Source organism: Microcaecilia unicolor, chromosome 4 (assembly GCF_901765095.1).
Source record: "Microcaecilia unicolor chromosome 4, aMicUni1.1, whole genome shotgun sequence".
Taxonomy (NCBI): domain Eukaryota; kingdom Metazoa; phylum Chordata; class Amphibia; order Gymnophiona; family Siphonopidae; genus Microcaecilia; species Microcaecilia unicolor.
The window spans coordinates 58,773,672-58,799,121 of record NC_044034.1 but is presented as its reverse complement, the minus strand read 5'-3'; the positions used below and the strand labels follow the sequence as shown (position 1 = coordinate 58,799,121).

Genomic DNA, 25,450 nt, shown 5'->3' with positions numbered 1-25,450 from the left:
AAGCATTTCAATGACAGTCTAGCAAGGTGGGGGTGGGTAGGAGGTATGCATGGGTTCCTTCATTTACTACTTTCTTGATCAAGCCAAATCTGTACTTTTCCTATCCCTTGATCTGTCTGCTGCTTTTGATTTAGTTGATCATCTTATCCTTCTAGTTCCAGTCTATTGGCATTACAGGAACAGTTCTAAATTGGTTTGCATCATATATCTAGATAATCAGTATACAGTATTTCATGATAATCGTCTTTCCACTTCATTCAGCTCATACTGTGGTGTTCCACAGGGTTCGATCTTGTCCCCCACACTATTCAATGTATTTCTGGCCCCTCTACTGACCTTTGTGCAATCATTAGGCCTTACTGCATATGTCTATGCTGATGACATTTAAGTAGTTATCCCTGTACGGACATGTAGCTCCCATGACATTGCTACAATCAAAAACTTTCCCAGCTCTCTGGCTCAAGGATAACAAATTAGTTTTAAATCAAACAAAATAAAAAAGCAATTTTCTTCGAACATAAAATGAGCCCTTCTCTACCTTCATCAGTTTTTCTGGCTATTACGCCAGTCCCCCAAGTAGAGACTCTGCAAATCCTTGGCAAACATCAATTCCAACCTCTCGTTTCTCCCACAAATTTCTCAAGTGGTCAAGCGCTCTTTCTATAAGCTATGACTTATACGTTCAGTTCGCTCCTTATTTCTACCGGCAGCACTTAACATATTAGTTCACTCCTTAGTTATGTCACAATTGGATTATTGTAATTCTCTTTACAAAGGTCTTCAAGTAAAAGAAATATGTCGCTTACAGATCATCCAGAACACTGCTGTTCGTCGCATCACTAACTCGCGTAAATATGACCATGTTACTCCATATCTGAAAGAAGCTCGTTGGCTCCCGATCACTCAACGTATCATATTTAAACTTGCATTACTCGTTTTCAGTGCTCAGCAACCTTTTTATCTTTTCCATCACCTTATTCCTTACAGTCCCATCTGTGCACTTAATTCAGCATATCACAATCAATTAGTTGTACCTAGCAATCTGGCGATAACTCATGAACACATTAGACATGCTATATTCAGTGTACAGGGGCCATATCTTTGGAATCCATTGCCAGTCTCCCTTTGCCTTCAGACTTCATTGGACAAATTTAAAACAGACCTCAAAACGTATCTCTTTAAGTCGCATATAAATGAATCTCTTTGTGGCAGCTAAGCCAGGAGGTACCTTGAAGATGCCTGTGGCATTCCTTATCATTTTTTTCTCCCCTTTCTATCCTATCAGTTATTGTAGTTCTCCCTTTTGCCTAATAGTTCATGTCTAAATCTTGTCTTTGTTTGTGTTGTCCCCTTTTCTTATATATTTTAGATTGTAAGACGCCCTAAGACTACCCCAAAGGGTGGGATAGTAAATTTTTAATAAACATGAAATGATGTATTTATCTCTGAGTTGTTTTTTGTTTTTTTTTTGAAAGGGGGAGAGGATGTCAGAGCAAACAATTTACTGTTTTATTCTTTTCATCTTTTCATTTTAGGCAGAAAGCCAGCAAATACAGTGGATTCTTGGAGCAACCAGCCTGGGCCTAATGCACAGAGGTTAGCCAGTGACTTTTCTTTCTGGGTTTCCCTGGTACTATATGCTTCCTGTTAGGAGAACTGATCTGCTAGTGACTGTAAGAATACTTCTGATTACCAGCTGTTTTAGAATTAGTGGCACACATTGAAGTGTTAGCCTGTTACTTGCAGCATGTATGTCCTCAATAGAGTTTATTGGTTAAAATCTCCTTGTGCCGGCACTAGTCTCTGGTGTTATCACCTAACTTAAAGCTGTTAGGTTGTCAGAGTTCATAAACCATCTGCATTATAGCGTTGATGTCTATAAAACAGCTTATCCCACTAATTAACGTCATAGAACATTGAAAGCTCTGATTTTTTTTTCAAGTGATATAATGCTGCCTTTTCAGGCTTGTGTTACATTGTTCCAGAAAGAGAAACTTATCTAAATTAACATACATGTGCCTGTAAAGGGGGAGGACGTCTCCTAGGGATGAAAAATACAGTTCTGCATACTGCAGGTGCATCAACAGGCCAAATACAGCCACTTGAGATTTTAACAATTTTTAAATTAGCATACATGATTTTGAAGCATTGCAGAGCTGTTGAATTTAAAGTCACAATTTCATGCTACAGCAGACTGAAATGTGCGTGTGGGCCATATAAATATATATTTTTTTTAATTTGGAGAAGTCTTTATTGAAAACCAGGAACCAATCCAAAGCATAAGCAAAAACAGAGCCCGTGAATGCAATGATGACAAAAACAAAGCAAAGATGAAAGGAAAAGAGAAGGTCCCAGGTCAGGGAAAGACAACAGTCTTTCAGACAGGCTGAGCAGGGTGATGCAACTGCACAAGAGGTCTCAGCATGGGAGGTGCCCCCAATATCTTCCAAGAGTGGAGCACCCCACTTGGTGGATCGTTTTGCCACTCACCAACAACGAGGTCCCTTGGTACTGTTCCAGACTCAGGTCACATGACAGACTCCTAGATTGGGGAGAGGGTGTTCTGTATGCGTATCTTCCCATCCCTCTCAGGGAAGACTTTGTTGAAACTCAAGCAGATCCATGAAACCATGATCCTAATCGCACCCTACTGACCACGACAGATATGGTTCCCTCTTCTGGAGTTATTCTGTGAAGAACCGTAGAGACTGGACTGCTTTCCAGCCCTCATCTACTACTACTACTCTTCTGCACCTCCAGTCCCTGGCCCTCATGGCCTGGACATTGAGAGCATAGCATTTGCATCTCTGCAGCTACCTGAAGGTGTATCCAGGATCCTGCTGGCTTCCAAAAGGATTCCACCGAGAGGTATTACACTTTTTAATTGAGGAGATTTACTCTTTGGTGTGAAGGCAAGGCCCTAGATCGTCTTTTGAATACCTCCTACACCTCTCCAAGTCTGGTTTGAAAATCAATTCTGTAAGGGTTCACATTTGTGCTTATCATTGGATAGAAGGTAAGCCCATTTCTGCACAGCCTCTGTTTCACTTTGAGAGGTTTGCTGTTCACAGAGACCCCTATCAAACCTCCTACAGTATCATGGGATCTCAATGTCATCCTCACCCAGCTGATGAAAGCTCCTTCTTAGCCTCTCAACTCCCGTCATCTGAAATACCTGACCTGGAGGTCTTGTTTTTGGTGATGGTCACTTCAGCTTGCAGAGTGAGTGAGCAAGCCCTAGTAACGGATCTACCTTACACAATGTTTCATCATAAGAGCAGGTCTTTGACCGCACCCTAAGTTTCTTCCTAAGGTGGTGTTGGCATTCCATCTTAACCATTCTTCCTGCCAACATTCTTCTCAAACCTCGTACCCATCCTAGCAAAAGCACATTGCACACCTTGGACTGCAAGCGAGCCTTGGCCTTCTATCTGGAGTGGACTAAAGCCTGTAGAATGTCCACCCATCTTTTGTTTATTACAACCCAAACAGGATGGGGGCTTCCATCAGTAAATGCACTTTATACACTTGGCTAGCAGATTGTATCTCTTTCACTTATGCTCAGGCTGGGCCAACTCTTGAGGGTCATGTCACAGCTCATAATGTTATTCATGGCTGCATCGGTAGCCCACTTAAGGTCAGCCTCCATGGAGGACATTTACAAAGCTGCAATGTTGTGATCAGTCCACACATTCACATCTCACTACTCAAGCAGGATTCCTGACATGACAGCCGGTTCAGTCAGACAGTTCGATAGACTTTTTCGGTGTCTAGAATCCAACCCCACCTCCTTGGCCCTTTTTTATTCTAAGAGTGCCTTTACTTCATTTCTGTGGCCTTGCCTGTTGCAGGCCCCCTGTTAACCTTTTTTTATTTGTTTGTTTTGGTGAGCCTAGTAGCTAGGGATTCCCATCAGTGTTAATAGGCTGGCCTGCTTGTTCTCAGAGAAAGTGAAGTTACTCACCTGTAATGGATGTTCTCCAAGGACAAGAAAGTAGGGGTGGACCAAGAAATCTTGTCAGTAGAAGCAACTTTATGCAGCACCACATATGAAAATGACCCAACATGGGGCCATGTTTCGACAGAACAACCATCTGCTTCAGGGGTCAAACACTTACAATTGGAGTATGGTGCAGAGTAATATACCTTGTAATGATAAAACCTGTGGTCTCCAGGCAGTTGTACCGTCAAAACAATGCCCTGAGGTCATTTACATATGTGGTGCTGAGTAAAGTTGCTTCTACTGACCTTCAGCTGATGGGATTTCTTTGTCCACCCCTATTTTCTTGTACTGGTTTTTGGACTATAGGGGGGGAGTGGGGTTCTTACCGTCACCTTTTGGTGCTGTTTTGATGTTCTCCAAGGACAACAGGACACATTACCGCATGCCCTTTCAGCTCCACTAGGATTTATATTCTCTAAGCTTTTTTTACTCTATTGCCTGGTCCCACACATATGGGACAGTGCACATGCATTTGTGGTCGGTGCTGCCAAAGGCTTCTAGAAAAATGTAGAATTCTGGGTAGCATCCATGCTGGAGCTTTTGGATGAAAGCATTCATCAGTGGTAATATGTGACCTGCCACCCTCGGAGAAAGTGAATGATACATACCTGTAGCAGGTGTTCTCCGAGGACAGCAGGCTGATTGTTCTCACGACTGGGTGACGTCCGCGGCAGCCCCCACCAACCGGAAAAAAGCTTCGCGGGACGGTCGGCACGCAGGGCACGCCCACCGCGCATGCGCGGCCGTCTTCCCGCCCGTGCGCGACCGCTCCCACCAGTTGAATGACTAGCAAAAGATGAAACACACAACTCCAAAGGGGAGGAGGGAGGGTAGGTGAGAACAATCAGCCTGCTGTCCTCGGAGAACACCTGCTACAGGTATGTATCATTCACTTTCTCCGAGGACAAGCAGGCTGCTTGTTCTCACGACTGGGGTATCCCTAGCTCTCAGGCTCACTCAAAACAAGAACCCAGGTCAATTGAACCTCGCAACGGCGAGGGTATAACAGAAAATTGACCTACGAAGAACAACTAACTGAGAGTGCAGCCTGACCAGAATAAATTCGGGTCCTGGAGGGTGGAGTTGGATTTACACCCCAAACAGATTCTGCAGCACCGACTGCCCGAACCGACTGTCGCGTCGGGTATCCTGCTGGAGGCAGTAATGTGATGTGAATGTGTGGACAGATGACCACGTCGCAGCCTTGCAAATCTCTTCAATAGTGGCTGACTTCAAGTGGGCCACCGACGCTGCCATGGCTCTAACACTATGAGCCGTGACATGACCCTCAAGAGCCAGCCCAGCCTGGGCGTAAGTGAAGGAAATGCAATCTGCTAGCCATTGGAGATGGTGCGTTTCCCGACAGCGACCCCTAGCCTGTTAGGGTCGAAAGAAACAAACAATTGGGCGGACTGTCTGTGGGGCTGTGTCCGCTCCAAGTAGAAGGCCAATGCTCTCTTGCAGTCCAATGTGTGCAACTGACGTTCAGCAGGGCGGGTATGCGGCCTGGGGAAGAATGTTGGCAAGACAATTGACTGGTTAAGATGGAACTCCGACACCACCTTCGGCAGGAACTTTGGGTGGGTGCGGAGCACTACTCTGTTGTGATGAAATTTGGTATATGGAGCATGAGCCACCAGGGCTTGAAGCTCACTGACCCTACGAGCTGAAGTAACTGCCACCAAGAAAATGACCTTCCAGGTCAAGTACTTCAGATGGCAGGAATTCAGTGGCTCAAAGGAGGTTTCATCAGCTGGGTGAGGACGACGTTGAGATCCCATGACACTGTAGGAGGCTTGATAGGGGGCTTTGACAAAAGCAAGCCTCGCATGAATCGAACGACTAAAGGCCTCTCCAGAGATGGCTTTACCTTCCACACGATAATGGTAAGCACTAATCGCACTAAGGTGATTCCTTACTGAGTTGGTCTTGAGGCCAGACTCTGATAAGTGCAGAAGGTATTCAAGCAGGTTCTGTGCAGGGCAAGAACGAGGTTCTAGGGCCTTGCTCTCACACCAAACGACAAACCTCCTCCACTTGAAAAAGTAACTCTTTTTAGTGGAATCCTTCCTAGAGGCAAGCAAGACCCGGGAGACACCCTCAGACAGACCCAACGCAGCGAAGTCTACGCCCTCAACATCCAGGCCGTGAGAGCCAGGGATTGAAGGTTGGGGTGGCAGCAACGCTCCGTCGTTCTGCGAAATGAGAGTCGGGAAAACACTCCAATCTCCACGGTTCTTCTGAGGACAACTCCAGAAGAAGAGGGAACCAGATCTGACGGGGCCAAAAGGGCGCTATCAGAATCATGGTGCCGCGGTCTTGCTTGAGCTTCAGTAAGGTCTTCCCCACCAAAGGTATGGGAGGATAAGCATACAGGAGGCCGGTCCCCCAATGAAGGAGAAAGGCGTCCGACGCTAGCCTGCCGTGTGCCTGAAGTCTGGAACAGAACAGAGGCAGCTTGTGGTTGGTCTGAGAGGCGAAAAGGTCCCACCGAGGGGGGTGCCCCACGCTCTGAAGATCTTGCGTACCACTCTGGCAGGAGAGACCACTCGTGCGGTTGCAAGACTCTGCTCAGTCTGTCGGCCAGACTGTTGTTTACGCCTGCCAGGTACGTGGCTTGGAGGAGCATGCCGAACTGACCGCCCAACGCCACATCCCAACGGCCCTCCTGACACAGGGGGCGAGATCCGGTGCCCCCCTGCTTGTTTGACGTAATACATTGCAACCTGATTGTCTGTCCGAATTTGGATAATTTGGCAGGACAGCCGATCTCTGAAAGCCTTCAGTGCGTTCCAGATCGCTCGGAGCTCCAGGAGGTTGATACTGCAGATCCTTTTCCTGGAGGGACCACAGACCCTGGGTGTGAAGCCCATCGACATGGGCTCCCCACCCCAGGCGAGATGCATCCGTCGTCAGCACTTTCGTGGGCTGCGGAATTTGGAATGGACGTCCCAGGGGTCAAATGGTCCGGATGGTCCACCAGAGCAGTGAAGTGCGGCAACTGGTGGAGAGGCGGATGACATCTTCTAGATTCCCGGTGGCTTGAAACCACTGGGAAGCTAGGGTCCATTGAGCAGATCTCATGTGAAGACGAGCCATGGGAGTCACATGAACTGTGGAGGCCATATGACCCAGAAGTCTCAACATCTGCCGAGCTGTGATCTGCTGAGACGCTCTGGTCAGCGAAGCCAGGGCCAAGAGATTGGTAGCCCTCGCTTCGGGAAGGTAGGCCTGAGCGTCTGGTATTCAGCAGCGCTCCTATGAATTCCAGAGACTGAGTAGGCTGGAGATGGGACCTTTGGGTAATTGATCACAAACCCCCAGCAGCTCCAGAAGTTGAATAGTGCACTGCATGGACCGGAGGGCTCCTGCCTCCGAGGTGCTCTTGACCAGCCAATCGTCGAGATATGGGAACACTGTGCACTCCCAGCTTGCGTAGATACGCCGCCACCACCACGAGGCACTTTGTAAACACTCGTGGGGCAGAGGCGAGCCCAAAGGGCAGCACACAATACTGAAAGTGCCGTGCGCCCAGGCGGAATCTGAGATACTGTCTGTGAGCTGGCAGTATCGGGATGTGAGTGTATGCGTCCTTTAAATCCAGGGAACATAGCCATCGTTTTCTGAATCATTGGCAGAAGGGTGCCCAAGGAAAGCATCCTGAACTTTTCTTTGACCAGGAATTTGTTCAGGCCTCTCAGGTCTAGGATGGGACGCATCCCCCCTGTTTTCTTTTCCACAAGGAAGTACCTGGAATAGAATCCCTGCCCTTCCTGCCCGGGTGGTACGGGCTCGACCGCATTGGCGCTGAGAAGGGCGGAGAGTTCCTCTGCAAGTACCTGCTTGTGATGGGAGCTGAAGGATTGAGCTCCCGGAGGACAATTTGGAGGCAGGGAGGTCAAATTCAGGGCGTATCCGCACCGCACTATTTGGAGAACCCACTGGTCGGAGGTTATGAGAGGCCACCTTTGGTGAAAAACTTTTAACCTCCCTCCGACCGGCAGATCGTCCGGTACGGACACTTGTAGGGCGGCTATGTTCCCATGGATCCAGTCAAAAGCCCGTCCCCGGCTTTTGCTGTGGAGGCGCAGGGGGCTGCTTAGGCGCACGCTGTTGACGAGAACGAGCGCGCTGGGGCTGTCCCTGTGCCTGACGAGGCCTTCGGGCCAGCTGGTTGTACCTACGCTTCGCAAAAGAATAGGGTGCAGCCTGCCGGGCCCGGGAAAAACGTCCACCTGTGGAGGTGGATGCTGAAGGCGCCCGGTGGGAGAGCTTGTCGAGAGCGGTTTCCCGCTGATGCAGTTGGTCCACCATCTGCTCGACCTTCTCACCAAAAATGTTATCCCCCCGGCAAGGGACGTCGGCCAGTCTCTGCTGGGTGCGGTTGTCCAGGTCAGATGCGCGCAGCCATGAGAGCCTGCGCATCACTATACCTTGGGCCGCAGCACGAGATGCCACGTCACAGGTGTCATAAATACCCCTGGACAGGAACTTTCTGCACGCCTTCAGCTGCCTGACCACCTCCTGATAAGGCCTGGACTGCTCCGGCGGGAGCTTCTCGACCAGGTCCGCCAGTTGTTGCACATAGGTCCGCATGTGAATGCTCATATAGAGCAGGTATGATTGGATGCGGGTCACGAGCATGGAGGATTGGTAGGCCTTCCTCCCAAACGAGTCCAGAGTGCGAGACTCCCGCCCCGGGGGCGCCGAGGCGGTATCCCTCGAACTCCGTGCCCTCTTGAGAGCAGAATCCACGACCGCTGAGTCATGGGGCAATTGGGGCCGCATGAGCTCTGGGTCAGAGTGGATCCTGTACTGGGACTACTGCTTTCTTGGGAATGGTGGGGTTAGTTAATGGTCGCACCCAGTTCCGAAGCAGCGTCTCCTTTAGGACATTGTGCAGCGGCACCGTGGAGGACTCTCTAGGTGGTGATGGATAGTCGAGGACCTCGAGCATCTCGGCCCTCGGCTCTTCCACAGAGACCACGGGGAAGGAAATGCTGATAGACATATCCCGCACAAAGGAGGCAAAAGAGAGACTCTCAGGAGGTGAGAGCTTCCTCTCCGGTGAAGGCGTGGGGTCCGAGGGAAGGCCCGTAGACTCCTCTGAGGAGAAATATCTAGGGTCCTCCTCTTCCCCCACGAGTCCTCATCCTCGGTATCGGACATTAGCTCATGTAGCTGAGTCCTGAACCGGGCTTGGCTCGACGTCGAGGCACCGAGGTCTCGGTGTCGTCGAGCGGTGGACTCCCGCGCTGGCGGGGACGGAGCTCCCTCCATCGACGTCGACGGGGACTCCACCTGCGTGGCGGTCGAGACGCGGCGGGTGTCGACGGCCCCGGCGCCGGGCTAGAGCTCACCGGCGCCACAGTCAATCGGCGCCGAGGGCGCAAGCACCCCCGGCGCCGGCACAGCCTGGCGCATCAGTCCTTCCAGGATCCCCGGAAGGATGGCTCTGAGGCACTCGTCTAGGCCCGCTGCCGGGAAAGGCGGTGGGGCCGGTAAGGGTGGTCGGTGGCCGGAAGCTGCTGGGGGCCAGGAGACGGCACCGAGGTGCCGGAACCCCGACGCGTCGGTACCTCCACAACCGACGGAGACCTCTCCTCTCGACGATGACGCTTCGGCGTCGCCCCCTCTCCGACATCCGATGCACCGAGGGCGACCGGTGATGGCGCTTCTTATCTTTCTTCCGATGCCCGTCACCGTGCCGGAAGGCATGGAGGAGGAGAAGGTCAATCCCCCTCGGTCTCGAGGTACCGGGTCAGACAGGGTTCGGTCCCGTGGCCCACGAGCTGAGGGAGTGACCGGGGCCGATTGCCCACGCGGCCTCTCACCCCCACTCTCACCGTCGGGCCCGACGGGACCTGTTCTCCTGGGGTCGCTGCCATCGTGTGCCGATGTCTCGGGCATCGATACCGGTACCCGAAGGACCGGCCGTCGATACCGATGCCGTCGAGGTCGACGTCGAGGGGCCGGCGCAAGTTCCAAAAAGACGGTCCCGCAGAACTTGCCTCGCAACCTGAGTCCGTTTCCGGAGACCTAGACACAAAGAACACGACTTGAGATTGTGCTCCGGCCCGAGGCACTGGAGGCACAAGCGTGGGTGTTGGTCTGCGAGATCGGCCGGCCGCAGCGACCACACTTCTTAAATCCACTCGGGACCTTCGCGGACATCGACGGAAAAATCGCGTCGGCGAAGTCAAAGTCGTCAATGGTGGCTGGAATCACACCACGGAAAAAGAAACGACCGAGCGACCACTAGGCCGCAACGTGGCGTCCCCGCTAGAAGCGAGGGAAAAAGGGGAGCGCGTGCTCCACACGCGCAGGTTTTTTTTTTTTTTTTTTGGAACAAAAAGGGAACCGTACGGTAACCAGAAGCAAAGCGACGATCCGCGTAAACGCGATCGAGAAAATCCGGCGGCTGAAAACAGAGAGAGTGGCAAAAGCACAACTCTCTCCAGTCGCGGAAAAAAAGGAACTGGCGGGAGCGGTCGCGCACGGGCGGGAAGACGGCCAGCGCATGCGCGGTGGGCGTGCCCTGCGTGCCGACCGTCCCGCGAAGCTTTTTTCCGGTTGGTGGGGGCTGCCGCGGACGTCACCCAGATCGTGAGAACAAGCAGCCTGCTTGTCCTCGGAGAACACCTGCTACAGGTAACGTTGCCTTTTTTTTTTTAATCTTTTCTAGGAATGTTTTATACAGTTCCTTACTTTATCCTGTGTTCATTTTGAAGGAAGCATTTGGAGGTTTTGGGGTGGGTTACTACATGGTATTTTCTTTGATCTGTTGATATGCAGGACCATTTGGCTATGATCCAATAGATAAGATTGAAGTCTTACAGTTAGGGCACTAATCTGATGTCTAAGTCTGTTATGGCATAGTTCACTATTCTTTGACCATTCATACTTTTATCCTGTTCTTTAATCCTGTTCTGAAGGTCAGGAAAATCGGAGGAGAGTGTCACTGCAGACGTAGAGCAGAAGCCAGAAGAAAACTGTGGTCTGGTAGCATCTGATACCACCAAATCCAACTCTAAACTGAGTGGAAGCCACAGAAGAGTACTTTGTTTTGATAATTGTTCTTCTTTGCCTGGGGGAGGGAGTAGTTTAGCACCTAATATTCAGACTCCTTCACAAAGCAAAGAGATTCCAGATTATATTGTAAAGACCTCTATCTCTGCATCGCTAAGTGGTAAAAATTCACAGGCCACAGCCATCAGCAAACCAGAGCTAGAGAAAATTCCTGTTGTAAAAAGTTCATCCAATTCAGAAACTGTTTTCAGTAGAATTTCAACCTCTGTGACTGTGAGAGAGATGCCGGAGAAGAGAAGCGCGCCTACAAGTCTTTTAACGGATGGCATTTACAAAACCACCGCCAACAAAGAAAACGAACTGAGAGGTGATGAAAAGCAGAAGAGCCAAGAAGCTACCAATTTGTCAACTTACGCTGAAAAAATTGTCCCCTCTATGCCAGAAGTCAGACGTCAAACTTGTTTTCCAAACATTCTTAGAAGAAGTTACCATGAACCAAAAAGAGGGCTGAGTAAGTTTTCAAACGCTAGTCTCTCTTTAGCAAGTCCATTGGCTAAGCAGGCTGGAGACATGTTACAGAAACTGCAGTGGCATAGTCCTGCTGCTAAACAGGCAGATGAGAATCTTCCCATTCCCCGAACACCAGGTTCAGGGACAGGCGATAGGCATCCTGATGATGCCATGGACAGTGCACGGACTCCTACCTGTAGGCGCACTGTGGAAGAAGGTGGTACACCACGAGTCCTGCTCCCTCCAGCCACCCCAGAAATGCCTGCCTGCAGTCCTGCCAGTGAAGCAGGCAGTGAAAATAGTGTTAGCATGGCTGCACACACACTGATGATCCTCTCGCGAGCGGCCATTGCAAAGACCAGTGGCACTACGCCTCTGAAGGACAATACTCAGCAGCCAAGGTCTTCAAGAAGCAGCACAAAGAAGAGAAAGCTGGAAGAACTGGATGAGCATGAGAAAGATGAGTGCTCCTCCAGCAAGAAAGAAGCACAGAGCTCCACAACACCACTGAAAAAGAAGAAAACGAAAGTGAGTACAGACGTGAAAGCTTGCATGTTTAAAGTAGTCTTTGAATTGCCTTTCTCTTTGTGAAGTAGCTCTGTAGTCATTCATGCCAGTAACCTATTCATTGATACAGCAACAATCCATTTAAACTGAGCCTGACCCTAATAAGCATTCTGGCTCAAATGCGTTTAAACAGGATAGATTAAACTAAAATGGAACCAAAGGTCTTTTGGTAACTCTGCTGGATCCCACATACTAATCATTAGGGCTGTACCAAATATTCATATTCGATTCGGCCCCAAATAGTGCCCTGAATACATTATTTGTATTCGGCCGAATAGCGATTTAAATTTGAATACAAATAACCCCTGGTTTTACTGTGCTAAATCCTTCTGAAATAAACACTTGATCTCTGATTTCATGTTACTTCTTTTATTATTTGTTATGATAAAGCTCAGTGCCCATTAGTCATATTCACTGTTTGGCCAAATAGTAAAATATTGCTGTTTGATAGTGCTCTACTAATCATTAGCATTACATATTTCTGAACAAAAGCCGTGGAATCTTGTAATTTTAGTAAGACTTCATAATGAAAACTTTCTGACAGTCAGGATTTCTTTTCCACTGAGAGAGATCTTGACAGTTATTGCCTCATACAATAATTTCTGTTCTGTCACAGACAATGAAAGGGCATCAGTGGCACAGTCTGCTATGGCAGGACAATATTTCTAGATGGGGAAAATGTTTGATTTGGCTAATTTGTTCTCTTAATGTTAGGCTTACGTTGTATATCATTTTGGAGCCTAGCTTAAGAGATAAAAGTAATCCTGTGTTCTATAAAGATTTATGATCAGAATTTTTGATCGTGGCCTAAGCCAAATTATCCTTTCCCTAGACAACCCCTGGGAGCTTATAGCACTAGGCCCATTTTTCTGGCATTAACCCAATTTCCACTGGAAAGAAATTGATTATAGAGGAACAGTAAATGCAGAAATAATGTTGAATTCCTTTCCCCTAGGAATGCCCACATATTAGTTGCTTTAGGCACACTGACATAATTAAAATATGAAAAAAGTTAACTTTTCATTTTTAAGTTGTCCCTGAATTGGAGTATTTTGTTTTATTCCCTTGGGGTCTGTTTTTGGTTTGTAAACAGCTTAGATTTTCACTGATTTGTGGTATATTAAATAAAGTTGAACCTTAATTGTCAGTTTTTGGTTTGTCCATTTTAAAATCTCTGCTGATCGGAGCTTGAAGGTACTCGGGTGAAATTTGTTCGACCTAGGAGTGTTACTTGACTAAAAGCTGAGAAACACTATTGTAAAACACATCACATCTACACTTATGTACTAGTTTCATTTCTTACTAACCCTATGCACAAGTGTGCTCAGTTTCAAACAGGTTGCTTTGGTAAACTTCTGCTTGTGGATGTAATTTGTAAATTTGTTTTGTATATTTTAATGTTTCAACATGACAGTAGCTCATCACAGGTTGAAGAATGAAAACTCTGTATAAAGAAATTGGGAGAGTTAAATATTTCCAAATGAAGCTGAATGCAAAGAAATGCCATAGGAAAATGTGTTAAGAATGAACTGCTGCCTACTCGTGTGGAGATAGTATTGAACAAGCTTCTTTAACAGTAGGGAGATGAGGATTTATGAAGTTTGACTTTATGCTGTCTGCAGCTTACTAAAGCTTTCTGTGGAAAATGCAAGTATTTTTCTCATTGCCTGGTATAGTACGGGCTTCCTTTTTCTCACCTGGGGGGGGAAGTTGAATAAAATCAGGCACCTTTGTCAAAAAGGATCAGGAAGGAGCCCTGCAGCCTCAAGATAACTGTTGTGGCACTGTTGCTATGTGGTGTTTCCCTGTAGAACACATTGAAAGGGAGCTGAGCAGTCTGACTGCCACTGTGGTGTGGCATGGTGTGACAGATGTTCCTCCACCAGGTGCTGTGAACTCTGCATATATAAGACAGAGACTGCTACCAATAAATAATACCATGCAGGAAGAAATGGCACTCTCCTACCTCATCTTTTAGTACTTCCTTGAAAAGGGAAGAAACTAAAGTGATGGGACTATATGTTAGGGAAAGCAAGGGCAGTGGTTGTTAGGTTAAGACTAAACTTGAAGAGACTGGGTACGTAAAGTAACACTTGAGGATGGGGAGGCAGTGCAATGAGAGAGTAGAAAAGGGGTATCATAGGGGTAGAGAGCAAGGTAGAAGAAGGATGAACAAGCACAGTGAACATACACAACCAAAGGCTAGTTAAGAGCTAGAAACAGAAAAAGTTTTGTTGTAGTTTCTGGAAGAACGTTATTATCAAATCTCAAATATCCAAGGACTTTGTAATTTCTTCTAAACATCAAAGCCAAACCTCATAGATACAAAATTGCAAAATGTGATAAGTAGAACCTTCCTTGTCTGACATTTCTTGGTCCCTAGATCTGAGTTAGTTATGTACCTGAAATACATTTTTTTAAGGTATGTTTCACATTAAGAAGTCTAAGAAGCATCTTCCCCCCTCTGTCCCCAACCACAGTATTTGTTTAATTTGGGAAATGTATTAGCTAACTAAATCTCAGTAAGAGCATAAAACCCCAGAGGATGTGAGTGGATACTTTAGCATTCATGTACAGATCCCAAAACAAGTCACTGCTGGCATAAATTAGAACTAAAAACCAAGATTTTATATTCCTTGCATGTAATGAATCTGTGCAGTCTTTTTGTTGCATTTCTCACTATTGCTCATACACCACTTAATGTGCCTCTCTTTTTTTTTTTTCCTCCCCCAACCCCTGCCCCCTCCCAAACTTAGAAACAAAAGAAGAGAAAGCTAGATTCGTTTCCCGCTGAAATGGATGTGGACAAGTTTTTGCTGTCTTTGCATTATGATGAATAACCAGATTAGCCTTAACTGGACTAGACTATGAGCTTTACTTTGATGTCATCATTAGAATGGAAAGTAAAAAAGTACATACACTCTACATGCACTAACATTTTAACATTCTGGAAAAAGTTTATAGAATTTTGTCTGTAAATTGTATATATTCTGTTGTGTATATGGTTTTTAAAGCACTTATATACAATGTAATCCATGTTTGCAAACTTTGTCATGTTTATACTGTAAATACTGTATAATACAGAATTAAGTATACTGAAGAGCTTATCAATTTACAGTTGGTAAATTTATTTTTCATTTTCTGTTCCATGGGAATAGGTTTGCTTATTTTGTAAACCTTTCTTACAAAACTAATTCTATTTCTGATGTATGTTGGCTAGAAACATTCTGTTCCCTCCTTTGTGACCTGCTCTTTTCTCAGTGGTCATTTCTAAACATTAAACTGGAACCCTGAAACTAGTGATGGATGAAATTTTCAGTTAACAATGTGTCCTGTAACTAAGCCTGCTCAGATCTCACCCTTTGGATATTTGATCTGCACAATGCTTTCTCTGCTAGTGTTCATTTTTCTCTTTGGCCTTTGTCAGAAACACTGGCTTTGAAGGTACAGTATAAGGTTCATTTTCTGGATTAGGATGCTGCTTTCTGTAAAATGTTTTGTTTTAAAGAAGTTAATATCCCTGTATGATTTGGATGTGACGGTATGTTTTGGTATCTGCATTTATCAGGGGCAGATTTTAGGTTTTTCCATTTTACTGTTTAAAAAAAAAAAGGGGGGGGGATATTTGGCTGATGGTGATATAGTGTGAGGATCTTCCAAACATATAGTGAAGGGCCTAGCAAAATATAGTTGAGTGGGGAAGTTGATATCCTTTATTCCAGCCCCCAAAGGCTTATTCATCTACCTAGTTAAGATTTTAGTCAAGAAAACAAGCAAGACAACCTATGAAATGAATTGGTCACCTCTAAATATAGAAGCAACACTCTACAGCTGCCCAAGAACCACAGAAGCTGACACTCATCACCCCGGTCTTCTTGATTGAAGAAAAGTGATATCTCTACTTGATTCACATAGAAAGCAGATACTAACATTTGACAGAAAGGAAGGAATGGTCCTAATGAAAACTCTCTCAGTAACGCACAGAAAGGATTCCTGACAGGATAAGGCTTGTAATTCTGACACTTGCTACAATGAGCAAATTATAATCAAGTAAGCTTGTATACTGCAGAGCTGACTACCCAGTTCATATCTCCCTTAAAGTGCAGGATTCTCAGTTTTGTAGTTGATGATGTCTCTTGCTGCCCTCCCCCACTCCCTTTTTTAAAAATTGTAAACATTTGCTTATGCTTTGTGCAGTTCCCTTTTAAGACCTAACTTGTCTGCAGTCCTCAGAGGGAAAGGGTGGTCTGCTTTTCAATGCCGAGCGGAAGATGTAGCAACTGCCTGCTTCCTTAGGGTCTGACTGTCAGCAGCAGTCAGGATATCAGTGGTATACAGCCAGGTGCCAGTGCCTTGGCAAGCTGAGAGAAGCAGGGGGAGAGGTAGTCATCTAGGTAAGTGAGGGCATGTTGCCTTTGTTTTGATGCTTTGCTATGTTCCTCAGCAGTAGCTGGTATGTTCCTGGTTGAGGAGCATGGTGCCAGAAGCCCTGGGTAACTTAGTGCATTCTGCAGTAAATAGCCATCTTTTTTTTTTTATCAGGGACCCCCAGCTACTTTTTTTGGAGCCCTTTAGGATCTTACTATGATTTGTGCTGAGTCTGTTAAGTACATAAGTAGTGCCATACTGGGAAAGACCAAAGGTCCATCTAGCCCAGCATCCTGTCACCGACAGTGGCCAATCCAGGTCAAGGGCACCTGGCACGCTCCCCAAACGTAAAAACATTCCAGACAAGTTATACCTAAAATGAGGAATTTTTCCAGTCCATTTAATAGCGGTCTATGGACTTGTCCTTTAGGAATCTATCTAACCCCTTTTTAAACTCCGTCAAGCTAACCGCCCGTACCACGTTCTCCGGCAATGAATTCCAGAGTCTAATTACACGTTGGGTGAAGAAAAATTTTCTCCGATTCGTTTTAAATTTACCACACTGTAGCTTCAACTCATGCCCTCTAGTCCTAGTATTTTTGGATAGCGTGAACAGTCGCTTCACATCCACCCGATCCATTCCACTCATTATTTTATACACTTCTATCATATCTCCCCTCAGCCGTCTCTTCTCCAAGCTGAAAAGCCCTAGCCTTCTCAGCCTCTCTTCATAGGAAAGTCGTCCCATCCCCACTATCATTTTCGTCGCCCTTCGCTGTACCTTTTCCAATTCTACTATATCTTTTTTGAGATACGGAGACCAGTACTGAACACAATACTCCAGGTGCGGTCGCACCATGGAGCGATACAACGGCATTATAACATCCGCACACCTGGACTCCATACCCTTCATAATAACACCCAACATTCTATTCGCTTTCCTAGCCGCAGCAGCACACTGAGCAGAAGGTTTCAGCGTATCATCGACGACGACACCCAGATCCCTTTCTTGATCCGTAACTCCTAACGCGGAACCTTGCAAGACGTAGCTATAATTCGGGTTCCTCTTACCCACATGCATCACTTTGCACTTGTCAACATTGAACTTCATCTGCCACTTGCACGCCCATTCTCCTCAGGTATCACTGTGGGGCTTTTGGATCCAGATACTCTTATGCGATTGTGCTGCCTCTTGCCTTGCATTCAGAGTCCTTAACTCTTTAGAGAGCACAGTGTGTATCTGATCGGTAGAGGGGATGAGGAACAGTATAATGATGTGAGAGAGGCTACACATGCGCAGTAAATCAGCAAGGATGATTCTGTGCTTAGGAAGAGCAGTAGTGTAGGGTAGGAGCCATCAGATGTCACCTGTGCTGTAGCAACAGAGAACGTATCTATATTGATTCCTAAGGAGCTGTTTCAAAAAGGCTAAAGGATCGCTGTCTGATCTTCAAGGCCCTGCAATGAAATGGCCCCGAGTATCTGAAGAATAGGATGATCTGCCACACACCGCCAGGGACACTAAGGTCCTCCCAAGGACTTTCACTAACTACACCCTCTCCAAAAGACATTACATGATGTGATACCCGCAAGTGAGCCTTCTCCAGAGTAGCCCCCACACTCTGGAATGCATTGCCTGAAAGGCTCCGCTTAACACAAGACTACCTGCACTTCAGGAAGCAGGTGAAAGCTTGGCTCTTCAACCAAGCCTTTAACGGAAGAAGTAACTAACTTGTTAGTCACACACACGCACGCTGCACATACTGCAGTGGGACATGTTTATCCACTCCTACCCTAGCTGAGATAATATTTAACAATCTCTCTGAGCTCACGTGTAACTGTCCTCAAATCAATCACCTTACTTTCTAATTCTTACTACTTTCTTACTCATCTATATGTTACAACTTTGCCTTACCCTTCACTACCAATTATAATGTTCTAGTACATATTGTGTTGTCATTGCAAGTAATATACCATGCCATACTTTGTATTGTTCAAATATTTTTACTGCTCTAATTGCCTCCTGCTCATGTTTGATCTATTCTTACTGTGCACCGCCTTGAGTGAATTCCTTCAAAAAGGTGGTAAATAAATAATAAATAAAATGGATTTGATAAATTGCTTTTCTTTAGGATATCCAAAGTGGTTTACGGGTATGTATGTAATGAAGGCTGAGGTTGGTATTGGCAGGACAATTCTATAACTGAGTGCCAGCAGTTATATGTGCATGCTTTGTGTGTGTTAACTGCCTAGACCAGTGGTTCCACAAATGAGTATTCATGAGACATATTTGTATGCACTGCCTTCACTGCATGCAAATCTCTCTCATGAATATTTATTGTGGATATCCTGAAAACCTGACTGGCTGGGGTGACTCCAGGACCAGGTTTGAAAACCACTGGCCTAGACAATTAGCATTTACACACAGCCTTATAGAATAGCATGTAAGTGCCTTAGTGTGTAACTGCAAAGAGGGCATGAGCAGGAGAGGGTCATGGGTGTGTCTCCAATGGATGCATGTAAATTACAGAATACTATAAATTAGGTGCATTGCCCATTGACCTGATATAAATGGTTGCACGTAAATGTAGACACACCAAGTCAGGTTTATGCTAGTAACAGCTTCTTGCTGCACAGATGTATTAGAATTTCTGTTCAGTGTGTGGTATTGAGGCACCAAGTTATGGACTTGCCCCCATTCTGCTTCAAAATGTATGATGGTAAAAAAATAAAGAATCTAGGGGGAGTCACTTGATGGCAGGATCCTAATCAGATGCCTCGTGGCTCAGTTCCACTCCCATTCTGCTTCAAAATGTATGATGGTAAAAAAAATTAATCTAGGGTGCGTCGCGTGATGGCAGGCTCCTAATCCGACACCTTGTGGCTCAGCTCCACTCCCCTTAAGCCCTAGCATCCCTGTTACTGGTTTAATTCACTAATGGAGTGATCTTTCTAGTGCATACCTGTGTTGATGAAGGATCTGCGATGTGGCCTAGTAATGCTGGTAAAGTTGGCTCGGTCCAACATAGAGAAGGCCACACCTACTCCCAAGAAAAATGGCAATGCAGCCGGCTGATGCAGCTTTCACAGTACTGCAGGATGACACTGCACATCTCCATGCTCCACATCTCCCAACTTTTAGACAAGTTAGCCATGCTTCACTCAGCCATGGAAGAAATCAAGGATGGTATGGCTGTGTATGCAGCTGTGGAAGGTTGGCTTTGGTCACTTGAGGCGCTGGTCAGAAGCTTGGTGGAGAGGGTGGACAACCAAGAAAACCATGGGAGAAGGAAGAATATTTGTGTGATTTGGCGTCCCAGCGAGTGTAAAAGACAAAGAGCTGGTGGAACTCCTTGACCAGTAGCTGCCTCAGACCTCGGGCCTTCCTCAGAGCATGGGCCACCTGCACATGGAACAGATGCATCATCTGTGAGCATTGCGATGGATAGAGAGTGACTGCGACCTGTGATTGTGTGCTTCCTCAACTATGCCCTTAAGGCTCGAATAATGGAGCTATGTAGGAAGTGCCATTCGCTGCAGTGCAAGACAGCTAAGCTGTTCTTATTCCAGGACTTCTCCGCAAAAGTATCTGAGCAGCATAACACTTTGGCCCCTTACTGTGCCCAGCTATTTGCACGGGGCACATTTGCTTTTCAATACCTAGCTCAGGTGCAGATCTCTCACAACAATTGCACCCTGGTATTGACCAAGGTGGAGGAGCTTAGAGCATTTCTTTTTTGCATTGCCATCTCCACAGTGAGCGCCTAGTGAGGACAGGAGACTGAGCATTGACTGTGGCAGTGTCTTGACTGACTGGATTGTGTTTGCATTTGCCATTTTATTTGTTGTTCTGCTGACTGACTTGGTTTTTGCATGGAGGAGGAAGCTCTTGTTTGGCTTGAGCTATGGCGTGAGACCCCATCCACTTTACTAGAGAATTCCTTGGTCGGGCGCTGCTTTTTGGCTGGCTAGAAACACTGAGCAGGAGATGGCTGTGAGGAGAGCCTGGTGGGTGACCCCAAGACCTATGGTTCTGCCAGTGTTTTGTCACTTTTGGTGCCCACTGGGAGCGGCTTTGAATGAGGGCCTACAGTGCAGGTGGCTTTGTGTTGCTGGTTAAACGATGTCAGTCCTGCCTGGGCCATACTGCGATGACTGGGATCATGATCTAGCAGCAGCTGTTTCCAATTAAATGAGTTTGTCTGGTCTACCTGGTTGGGACTTCACTGGGTGAGTCAACCTGCCTGGATACAATTCTCTCCTTGTTCACCATTGACTGCTGCCTGGCATGGCCCAGAGGCATTGGGGGACATATGGTAACCTTATCCTCCTCTTCCTCAAGCTTTGTGCCTCCCCTCTCTTTATGCAGTCAGGGTGAAGGCTATATGCCATCCAGCCAGCACCTAAGTAAAGTGGTGCTTCCTAGCTGTGCCTTGGGTCCCTGCATAGCTAGTCAGATTTCAGAGTATTGTCAATTAGTATGCATGAAATAACATGTCTCCAATGCATGCATATTAATTGCCTGCCTTGACATTGTCAACAGTGCTTTTTTTTTTTCCTTAGCAAATACTGGTACTCATACGCAGGACTATCATTAAGGGGGGGGGGGGGGGGGGGGGGGGGGGTAGGCTGACCACACAGGGATCTGTCCCCTGAAACCAGCCAGATAAATGAACTAGTAAAACATTTTTTTGATTGTGTCAGTTGCATGTAATACATTCATATTTAACTTCCAAATGTCTTGGGGTAGTAGTTCAGGCAATCATTTTACCTCAATTAAATTATTACATTTTGTTGTATGTTGGGATTACAGCAAAACTACAGGCTCAACTGCAGCTGCTCTAAAATACAGTAGTTCATCTGATTTTTTTTGGACCTAAAAAATAAGATTGGGTTATTCCACTTTGGTAATGATTTCATTGGCTCCTTAGTGAGGAGAGAGTTTATTTTAAATTGGTAACATTAGTACATCATTTCCAATTAACCATCCACATTCCTGGTACCAATCTTTGTTGAAAGTTGGACTTTCAGTAAAATCTGTGTTTAAAATTGTTAATTCTTTTGGATATCGGGAACCTTAAGAAGTAGTATAATCTTTTGGTGAATTTAAGAAATTTCATCCTATAAAAACCTTTCAAAAAAGAAAAAAAGTGTTGTGTAAACTGTAATTAATGATTGATAAGATGTCTATATTTTTATCTGCCTAAAATTCTATTGATGGAGATTAGTGTGGACTATAAATCATATGAAAAGGCAGCATTACACTGTTGTCTCACTCTATCACAATTTTATTTTTACCCCGTGCTTTCCCACTCATGGCAGGCTCAATGCAGCTTACACGGGGCAATGGAGGGTTAAGTGACTTGCCCAGAGTCACAAGGAGCTGCCTGTGCCTGAAGTGGGAATTGAACTCAGTTCCCCAGGACCAAAGTCCACCACCCTAACCACTAGGCCACTCCTCATGATCGTATGACTGCTTCAAATCCCTACACTGAAAATGCACACTTACAAACATATGTCACCTTACGTCACATGGGCAAAATATGGATAGAGCCTTATCAAATAGGAATTGAGAAGAAGCCTCCCCCCCCCCCCCTCCTCCTTATTAAAAACAAAAGTGTGTTGCTTTCACTAAAACAGTGGAGATAGAAGTGACAAGGCTTCTTTAATGTACAAAATGCAAAGATGGTAGAGTTGATGTACAATTGTATTCCCAGAGCTGGCATAGATAACTCACTAAACCTGTTATGGGTTCCCCCCCCTACACTTATTGTCCTGGTAGTGCAACTTTTGTAGCCTACTATTTTGCAGGAGCGGAGCTATTAGGTGCTGCTTGTAACATGTGCCTTCATATTTGCCCATTGTTCTGGCTGTAAACATTACTACTCCAATAGGTTGTATATGCTATGTGAGGGTACAGTTTCAATAATAATGACCAGCGATCAGTTTTACAAAGCAAGGGAAATGATGCTAGCATTCACATGAAAAAAATAAATAAAGCTATGATTATGGTAGCCGCTAAGTGAATGGGTGGTGGTAAGGTCTCACACATTAATCAGGCGGTAATCAGAATGCGTACAATACCGATTACCCCCTGGTTAGCGCCACGTGCCAGAAAATAAAATATATTTTCCAGAGCGTGTACTGGACACACCTAAAAAATATAGAATAAAGTAACCACAAATGAAAAACAGAAATATGTAGACAAAAACTAAACTGATCCACCAAGAAGCCAGATTCTGCCTAAAGAGAAACAGTGATCCATGTCCCCCTGTATTGTGCAACATACAGACAAGACCATACGTTTCAAAAACTGACATTTCAATCACTACATTATAAATTAACAAATAAAACAAAAAGTAGAAAATAAGATGATACCATTTTAGTGGTAGTTGTTTACTTTCTCTCATTAGCGTCTGTTGGCTTTCCTTATTTATTTATCACTGTATCCCTATTTCTTTCCTAGATTGAATGGAGGTTTTTCCACTTTGATGGTTTATTATAGATTTAAGCTGCAAACTGCTCTGATGGTCTGTTCCCTGGGCAGTATATCAAGCAATTAAATAAACTTGAAATATATTGTACTAACCTAATATTTTTTTCAATTACCTTTCAGAGGCCAAAACTTCTTTCCTCGGGTCAGGACATTAAGCTATTGTTATAGTAACTTGCCCTGACCTAAAGGAGGATGTTTGGTCTCCAACAGTTAGTGAAGAATGTATTAAAAATTAGTCCAATAAATGTCATCTTTTCCATTTTCTATTTATTAAATGTTATTAGCATGGCTGTTCTAGTTTCTGATTTCCTCCATCTTCTCTTAACTGTCTTGCCAGGATTTCCTGTCCATTTGTCATTTTTCTCTCCCTCCTTTTTCATTTAGCTTTCTTCAATTCATTTTTCTGTCTCTGTACAAATTTAATTCATTCTTCCTATCCAGTCTTCAATTTCCCTCTTTACTGTGCCTACCTACAGCTTTCGTTTTCCTTAATTCAGCTCTTCTAGTCTTATGCCCTAGTCTTTCACGTGCTCTATCCCCCTTGCATTGCCATCCAGCATCTGCCCTCTTTCTCTATCCCCTTTCCACCCAGCATAAAAAAGGAACAGATTATCGGGAAAAGCCCAAACCACACAGCCCAAAAAAAATAATCAGTCCTGTCTGGTTTCGATACAGTATTAACAACTGACATAGCTGATGATGCTATTTCAACTTTATCCTTTTTTTACAGATTTCCTTGGCCACTGGATTAATCACAAACTCCATGGCAAGAGCCTGCTCTGTGTTTTTGTTTATGAATAGAAGCACATAACAAAACCTTAGAAATCAGAGGGCAAAAATATCTAATATCTATATACTGTACTATACTATTCTGGCACTTGTATCAACTTTGGAATCAAAGCAGGTAACATAAAAACTAAAGGCAATTAACATTTAGACAATAGCCAGAATGCAAAGATTAACAAACTAACAATTTATAAAATTTACTAAAAACAAAACTTTTCAAAATTAAAGGTAATTAGATAAAAGCCAAATTTGTAAAGACAACATGTTCCAGATCTTACTAGCCAAAGACTAGAAGGAGCTATCATGAAAATGTATTAGATGGATATTCTTAACCAAAGGAAAACCCAGCTTGAATGTAGTACTAGAATGATAAGACAGTCTTAAGAAAGGGAAACTCAACAAGGGATAATGGACAGCAGCCAGAAATAATTTTATATAGTCAACAGGCTACCTTGAATTCTATCCGAGCTTCCACAGGCAACCAATGTAGATTTCTCAATAAAAGAGATGCCAAGCTCAATTAATATTTCTATAAGTAATACACTGTCTACCAAATCACGTGCCCTGGAGACATCAAACTGCAGAAGGAATCCTTTGGCTTAATAAAGATTTAACCTTAGAAACCAAAATAAGGATTAAAAACTTGGTACTATGCATGGGTCTAAAGCCATGCTGAGAGTTATGCAAACTTTGAAAGGAATCTGAAGAGATCATAGTTGAGAAGCGACTATATTCCAACAGTTTGGCCAGTTTCCCTCATGCGGAATTTTATTATGAAAGAAAGAGACAACTGGTAACTGGAAAACTGATAACCACAAAGGATATTTAAAATATTTAATTTTTCTTTGCAAACCAATCCTGTCCTTCACTAGAAATTGTATAAGCATTCGATTTCTAGGAGGATGAATACTGAGCAGACTGCATTTACTAGGTATCAGTGTGATGGGCAGGATATCAAATAAAGGTGAACTGTTACTATGGTGTAGATCCATGAATAAACCAGTTTGAGTAGTTGGTCCTATTTCAGTTTTGTAGAACTATTTGAATTAGCCCACTCTTCCATAGGGGTACTTCCATAGAGCCCTCCGTCCTGCCAAGGTAGGATCGGTGACAGTGAGGGATACTGGATGGAGGGCTCTTGAGTGTCTGTTTTCTCCAGTTTGCTTTTCGCCGTATGTAGAGACGTTGATGTCCATCCCGACTCCAGCAGGTGCCCCAAGTTTATGCATGAAACTTGCACGTGCACTCTACGTTCCCACACTTAATGTTTTTTTAAATCTGAGGAATATATTATACAAAATTTCGGAAAGAATCTGTCTATTGAAGCCTCCTTTGTCATTGGTGTGACCCCTGACGCAGGTGCGGCAGCACCGAAACACGGCCCGTGTCGGGTCTCTCTTCAATCAAAGTTCACCATTAAAGGCTTTTTTTAAATGAAAAAACTGTGTTCCCGTTTTTAAAGGCCCTTTGTGCTCTTCTTTTTTGTTTGGTCTTTTTGTACTTGGTTCCCTCTCTTTGTCTTACTATGGTAAAACCATGCTCCCTTGGATTCTGCATCCTGCTGGTTTATTGCGTCTTTCAGCAATGTTTCCATTAGCTTTCCCATCACTAAGGTCAGATGAAATTGCCCTGTCATTTCAAACCTGCAAGCTTGTTACAATTCTTATGAAGAGACAATATCCATTCCTCTC

General features: G+C 45.1%; 1 protein-coding gene across 6 annotated transcripts in view; it reads left to right on the top strand.

Moving 5' to 3' along the window:
- The window catches only part of LOC115468503 (protein NPAT), a 111,229-nt gene extending 95,520 nt beyond the window's left edge, over positions 1-15,709 (top strand). For all 6 annotated transcript variants that reach the window (XM_030200266.1, XM_030200265.1, XM_030200267.1 and 3 more), the window contains 3 exons: positions 1,536-1,596; positions 10,939-12,070; positions 14,866-15,709. In XM_030200266.1, coding sequence (XP_030056126.1) covers positions 1,536-1,596; positions 10,939-12,070; positions 14,866-14,949 — 1,277 coding nt within the window. In that variant the 3' untranslated portion in view covers positions 14,950-15,709. The remainder of the gene's footprint in view (positions 1-1,535; positions 1,597-10,938; positions 12,071-14,865) is intronic.
- The last annotated feature ends 9,741 nt before the right edge of the window (positions 15,710-25,450 follow it).